Source organism: Orycteropus afer, unplaced genomic scaffold (assembly GCF_000298275.1).
Source record: "Orycteropus afer afer isolate SDZICR_OR568_19922 unplaced genomic scaffold, OryAfe1.0 scaffold00048, whole genome shotgun sequence".
NCBI lineage: Eukaryota > Metazoa > Chordata > Mammalia > Tubulidentata > Orycteropodidae > Orycteropus > Orycteropus afer.
The window spans coordinates 285926-293179 of record NW_006921635.1 but is presented as its reverse complement, the minus strand read 5'-3'; the positions used below and the strand labels follow the sequence as shown (position 1 = coordinate 293179).

Sequence of the window (7254 nt, the reverse complement as noted above, 5' to 3'; positions counted from 1 at the left end):
CCAAACCACACCCACTGCTGTGGAGTCCATTCTGACCCACAGCGCCCCTAGAGGACAGAGTGGAACTGCCCCACAGGGTCTCCAAGGCTGTCAATCTTCATGGAAGCAAAGCCCAAACCACACCCACTGCTGGGAGTCAATTCCAACTCACAGGGCCCCTAGAGGTCAGAGCGGAACTGCCCCAGAGGGTCTCCAACAGTGTCATCTTCAAGGATGCAGACTGCCACATCTTTATCCTGCAATGAGGCTGGTGGGTTCAAACCACCCACCTTTTGCTTACCAATCATGTACTTTAACCAGTGCGCCACCAGGGCTCTGGTGTGAGTGAACGGGGACCCTGGATTGGTGGACGCAAAGAGAACAAGGACATAGAGGATCCAGACCCAAACGTAAACTTGGGTGTCTCTCCCTCTGACCTTCTGGTGGCAAGTGACAGAAACCCGCCAGGGCTGGTGCCAGCAGCAGGGTGTTTGTCACAATGGTGCACATCCTGCGGAATCCCGGGGCAGCGACGTGTCCGCACACAGGAGGCACCTGCAGCCAGCACCGGGGAGCACAGGAAGCCCCATCTACCCCTCATCCCTGCTTCTCTCTGCACATCTGAGGCCCCGCTCCCTGCTCCAGACCAGCTGTCTCTGCTTGCCAGGCCAATACGGGACGTCGCACATTTGGAGCAAGATCCGTTCCTACGTGTGTCTCTAAGTCCAGCTTATAAGTAAGATGGAACAGGTGCATACGGTTCTTCCTTAGCTTTGCTTTGGTGCAAGAAAAGGCTCCAAGTCTTTTCAGTGATTTCAGAGCTGCACTGGTAGCAAGTGAAGGTGAGTGTGCTGAAGAAGTTGTTGGGAGTTGGGCTTGGGTCAGTTGTTTCAAAGTGAGGGCAAGTTTATGCAACATTAAAGGGCAAGGATGAATGTTCATAAGTTGGACGTTTGTAACCCGGGGACTGCCTGTACCTACTTCCCTTTGTCTCTGGAGAAGATCAGACAGACAGACGGAACCTGAAATTTCTTATTCCCGGTCCCAAACACTTCCCAATTGGGCAGTGGCTCAGAGTGAGTCATTGTTCATATCCAGGCCAATCAGTTCTGATGGGGCAAGGTCATTGCGTGTACCATGGGGACTGGAAGACTGGTGGCCGTCACCATGGCAGTGGGGGAGCCAGACACTGTTGGAGAGCTGTATCTGTGTTCAGCACTTGCAGTCGTTTTGTAACTACTCAAGCAGCATGAGAGGCAATGGATAAAGAAGCATGGTCCCTGTCCCAACAGTGTTCATTGGCAGTCTCGTGACTTTTCCTTCATTTCCCAACCTCTCAGGAGAACCTCCACGCTCACAGAGGTCTGCTTATATCCTGCTGTGCCAGTATTGGAGGTGAACTTGACTGTGAGGCCTGCTGGACAGCCGTCTTCCGTCAGGGACCCTCTGATCACGACAGTTGGGTGGTATCTGCTGCTTCACTCTTCTTTGTTACTAGTGTCATTGAACTTGCCCTGTGCCCTGGGTGAAGGCTACAGAAACTGCTTCCAAACCATTTCCCCTCTTCCCCATCTAGCTGCCCCCCTCTGACATTTACTGACTCTCTCTGACGGCTACTCTATTTGAATTAATGTTCTCGTTGTTATTCAGGACCGGATAAAGAGCTGTATTTTGAAATCATGTACTGCCTTGTGGATAATAAATTATCAAGATCCAAAAATAGCCATTAAGTGGGGAACTGGGCTGATTTGAAAGTTGTGTGATGCACAACAGTGGAACTGCAAGTCATTATTTAAATTGTAGCCAACTTCCTTGCTTTTCTCTGAGTGAATTTTACATCTGCCTTGCAGCTTTAGAAATCAGAAATCAACGTGTCTGAGAGCAAAATGCAGTCAGAATTAGGTTCCTCCTCAGAGGTGGACGTTCCCGGGCCACAGGCCAGAGGATGTAGGCTACGGGCCTCTGACAGGCTGGGCGGGGGGCAGTTGGAGTGGAATGCACGGGAACCACAGATGGTCACTACTCGTGGCTTTAAGGCTATTTGTCCGTTTCCACTGAAAAATAACATTCTTGTTGGTGGAGGATCTTTTTCTAAATTGTGGCACAAATATATATAACAAAACATTTGCCATTTTGGTATTTTTGTGTGTATAACTCAGTGGCATTAACTATGTTCGCCGTGTTGTGTGGCTATTACTGCTATGTGTTTCCAGATTTCTCTATCACCCTTGCCAGAAGCTGAGTGCCACTGAGGCAGTAGCCCTTCCCCCCAAGATCCACCCCCCTGCGCACACGCACACTCAGGTTTGTCTTTGTTGTTGTTGTTGAACAGAGTGGTTGCTGTTTGTCTGTTTGGTGACTTTTCTGAACCAGTTCTGTAGTCTGTATTCTTTGTTGTGTGTGGTCCCTGAAGTCTCACTTAGCTTGCTGTTCAGCTAAGGATCACCCAAAGATTTCCTTGAACACCCAGAATCACTGAGTCTCTCTGTCTTCACCGAGGGGCTCTGTGTGGGTTTGGGAAGCGCCTTTAGCGTTTGGCTGGCACTTGATCTTAACCTCACTGAGGCTTCTCCACTTGCTGCTTTTGTGGAGCCGTGAGGTCCAGCAGAGGTGCAAGCGTGGGGCCCTCAGTTCTTCCCTGAGGCTCTGCACAGCCCTGCAAGTGCACATGTGCACGGTCAGGGAGGGGCGACCTTCTAGACACCCAGGAATATGTCACCGCCTCTTTGAGCACGTGCACGGTCAGGGAGGGGTGACCTTCTAGACGCCCACCCTGCAAGTTCACATGTGCACGGTCAGGGAGGGGTGAACTTCTAGACACCCAGGACTATGTCACAGCCTCTTTGAGCACGTGCATAGTCTGGGAGAGGTGACCTTCTAGGCGCCCGCCCCGCAAGTGCACATGTGCGTGGTCAGGGAGGGGCGACCTTCTAGACACCCAGGAATATGTCACCGCCTCTTTGAGCACATGCACAGTCAGGGAGGGGCAACCTTCTAGGCGCCCGCCCCGTGAGTGCACATGTGCACGGTCAGGGAGGGGCGACCTTCTAGACGCCCAGGAATATGTCACAGCCTCTTTGAGCACGCCACTTTTTTGTTTCAAGCTTTTAGATTAATCTGTTGCTTGCACCTTAGTTGCGAGGATGGCAAGGCCTTGTGTCACTTACCCTGGACACGTTCTTCGGAGGGACCAGTCCCTGGAGAAAGACGTCATGGTTGGTAAGGTAGAGACCCTCAATGAGATGGAGGGACTGATACGGTGGCTGTAACAGGATTGAGAGCATGGCACGGAACTGGTTTCATTCCATTGTCCCTGCTCAAAGGAACCTGACAAGAACAACAATGGTTTGCCCCAGCTGTTATCCACTGCCTCAGGTGACCCTGAAGTCAGACAGGAAGTTAATTACCTGCAATTACTTCCATAAATGCCCCCAGGCAAAAGGCCCCAGTCGGGTCAAATTCTAACAGCCTTTCACGTCTGGTCTCCCAGGCAGACCGGGCCTTCATCAGTCAGGTCAGATAAAGCCAGTGCACTGGGAGCCAGCCTGTGAAAGAGCCCGAGCCCGAGCCCGAGCCTTGTCCTCTGGTGGCTGCCAGCCTCCTGGTTTTCAGGGAGGAGACGGGCTGCCCAGTTTTCAAGCTGTTGCTGGAGCTGGAGAGTAGGGGATGGCGCAGCAAAACACACAGATGCTGAGGTGGGTGCACGCCCTGGAGAGAACAATCACTGAGAAGCAAGGGCTGCCTATGCACAGGGAGACAGCTCAGGGCGCAGGAGTGCATGGAGGGATGGACATGGGGAAGAGGTAACTATGGGGAGGAAGTGGGAGGGGAGCTGTTGCATTGTGGGAAACTGTGGTCAATGACATGAGACAAAGTATATGTGAACTGCTGTATGGAAAGTGAATTTGCTCTGAAAATCTCCACCCAAATCACAATAAAAAAAAAAAAAAAGAAACAAACAAACAGATGCACTCTGTCGAGTCGGCCCCGACTGACAGCAACCCCTCCTTGGGTTTCCGAGGCGGTATCTCTACGGAAGTACATTGCCCAACCTTCCTTCTGAGGAGTGGCTGGTGGGTTTGAACTGCCAGCCTTCTGGTTAGCAGTCAGGTGCCTTAGGTACTACACGTGGGTCAAGCTCCGGTGCCAGAAAGCTCTCTGCTCTGACCAAGATTGACTCATTTGCCTTGGATGGATACTCCCCAGGTTGCTAACAAGCCTTTGGTTAATGTTGAGTTCTGAAAAAGTTGATACTGACCTTTGCGTTTTTTGGCCAGCTTTCTCATTGTTTTTATGGTGGAAAGAACTTTTGGATGTCCTCACTTTACCATTTTCAGTAACGGCCCTCTAATATGCAACATGAGTGAAACCTGATCCCCATAAAGGACTGTAAATGCATGTCCAAGGCATAAAGCCTAGAGCTTGCGCCAGGCTGCTCACAGACACTGGGAAAAATGGGCGCAGATACCTCAGCCACCGCAGAAAGCTGAAGGAGGAAACCCAGGTGCCAAGATATTTGTGAGAAAAGCATGAGGTGGGGCCAGTTATGACTTGTTGCTATGAAAAGTAGCCACGTCCCCTTGAAACGCACTTTGGGAAAAGCGTCCCAGTGAAGGCCGAACCTCTGTCACTACTGTTATTGTCGGGTGTCTTCCAGTCGGTTCCCACTGATGGACACCCCGTGTGCAGCGAAACACTGCCTGGATTTCCCTGTCACTACTGCAATTCTATAATCACCTTGAAGGTTGTGAGTTTCTAGTGGGACAGACGGGTGTTGAGTCTTTTCTTTTAGTGCCTAGCGTGGTGCCTGGGTTCACTTGTATTAGTTGAAACTCCGTCAATTGCAGGTGATAGAAAACCGAATCTAAACTGTCTCAAGCAAAGGAGTTTATTTTATGGATAAATTGCCAAAGACAGCAGGCTTCAGGTACCCTGCATTCAGGAACCCTGGCACCTTTTCCAGGAATCAGTCTTTCTTCTACTCTAGCCTCTGGTTTATCCGGCCTTAAAGCAAGTCCATCTTTGTGGACAAGGGGGTGGACCACCATGACTGGCCAGGCGGGCCCCTGCTCATCTGTGAGCCTGATTCGCTGACCTGGGGCAGCACCACCTAGGCCACATTCACTGGCAGCAGGAGTGGGTTGGCACCCACAGGAAGAACGAACTGATGTTGTTACACAGGGGTGACGGGAAGAGATGGGTGTGTGGAGGCAAGATGAAGCCCTGCCCGTATTCATCTTAACACTCATCACTAAGTTGTTGTTGGTGTTGTTATTTGCCGTCGAGTCGGCCCCGACTCATAGCGACCCCTCCTTGGGTTTCCGAGGCAGTATCACTACGGAAGTAGATTGCCCAACCTTCCTTCCGAGGAGTGGCTGGTGGGTTTGAACCGCCAGCCTTCTGGTTAGCAGTCAAGTGCATTAGCCACTATGCTACCAGAGCTCCCGCATCACTGAGTAGAGTTTCTTTCTTTTTTTTTTTAATTGTGATTCAGGTGAAGGTTTACAGAGCAAATTCACTTTCCATACAGCAGTTCACATACACTTCGTCTCATGACATTGACCACAGTTTCCCACAATGCAACAGCTCCCCTCCCACTTCCTCCCATGGTTACCTCTTCCCTGTGTCCATCCCTCCATGCCCTCCTGCCCCCTGAGCTGTCTCCCTGTGCATAAGCAGCCCTCTTTCTCCCATGATTGTTCTCTCCAAGGAGTGCATCTACCTGAGGTACATGTTCATGAGTAGAGTTTGTTGTGGAACCGTGACACCAGGCTCTGTTCTTTGTGCCCGCTGGGGTCAGTCCCTTGTCTACAGCGTTGTCCCACTGTTGGTGAGCTCCCCGCATCTCAGCTCCCGCAGTGCTTCCTGTCCTTGCCATACACCTTCAATTAAGGGGTGATGGAGATGGGAAGAGGCAAGGCCGACCTTGCACTGGGGCGGGGAAGGGCCCAGCTTCCGGCTTGCTCTTCCTAGTCTGGCCAGCCAGCCGGCAGATTTTCTGTCCTGTGTGCAGACCAAAGTTGGAGAACAGGAGCTGAGGGGGCGGGTGAGTGGTCCGTACCCTCCCCGCACTGGGTGGCACCTTCACTAATGCACCTCTCCCCTTTGTCCAGGAGGCCGAGGTTTTGAACACGGCCATTCTCACCGGAAACGCAGTGTCTGTTCCTGTCAGAGTCGTGGGCGTTGAAGAAGATGGCTCCGTGGTGGACGTGTCGGACTCTGTGGAATGCAAGTCGGCTGATGAAGACGTCATCAAGGTATAAGGGCGCTTCCTCTCTCTCTTTCCCTCACTCCAGCCCTCACAGGACAGTGTAATCCTGACTTCAGCCAGCCACAGAGCACCTTCTCAATGTTTTCCAGTTCCCTGTGTGACATATTATGGCTCAGAATATTTCCTTTAAATACCTCCCTTTTTTAAACTTGAAACCGTATTTAGCCTCGTTATAAGACAAAAAGGATCCCTGGTGGTGCTGCTAACTGGAAGGTCAGTGGTTTGACGCCACCAGCTACTCCTCAGGGGAAATATGAGACAGTCTGCTTCTGTAAAGATGACAGCCTTGGAGACCCTATGGGGCAGTTCTCTGTCCTGTAGGGGTCTGGGAGTCGGAATGGTTTTGGTTATAGGACAAAGATGCCACTCGCTTCAGGTACTAAGCTTTTTCTTAGCATACCTTAAAATAACAAAGACAACGTTCTTCCCTATGCTGTCCAACCTAACTGGACAGTCACCCGCAGTTTGTGACACTCAGGCACCAGGTGCCTCTGCTGGCTGCTGCTTCTGATGAGCTGGCTTTGTGAGTCCACATCAGCCAGGGACCAGCCCATGGTTCCCTCACGTTCTCTGCAGGCGTCTGGGAGCCACCAGAGTCAGTGTTTGTTTTTGGTTCACACACTGGTTGCCTATTTCCTTTTGTGGCAGTGACTTGGGGGAGAAAGGATTTAAATTTCCCAAACCACATTCCTCCTTGAAGTTGCTAAGAGAGCCCCAGGTCCAACCTACTGGTTCATTTTAGGAAAAAGCACAATCCTGTGGAGTTGTGCCCTTCCTGGCATTCCGCGGGCTCCTGTGGAGAGGTTACGGGTGAAGAACATCGTGGTAGACAGCCCAGCCTTTAGGGTTTTCTGTGGGCGAAAAGATCTGGGAGGGTTGACTTCTTCTTTCTGTGGCAGACAGGAGGGGTTGCCAGAAACGCTTTTGATGAAGAAGACATGATGTGTCTGGGAGGCCTAATTGAAAGGTACTTAATCTTTAGCAAACCCAGGTTCGGCACAGCC

At 51.3% G+C, this 7254-nt stretch overlaps 1 protein-coding gene across 1 annotated transcript in view; it reads left to right on the top strand.

Annotated features, from left to right (window-relative positions):
- TMEM132B (transmembrane protein 132B) overlaps positions 1–7254 on the top strand; it is a 192053-nt gene that overhangs the window by 136551 nt on the left and 48248 nt on the right. Inside the window, exon 5 of the mRNA XM_007938234.2 lies at positions 6093–6236. Coding sequence (XP_007936425.1) covers positions 6093–6236 — 144 coding nt within the window. The remainder of the gene's footprint in view (positions 1–6092; positions 6237–7254) is intronic.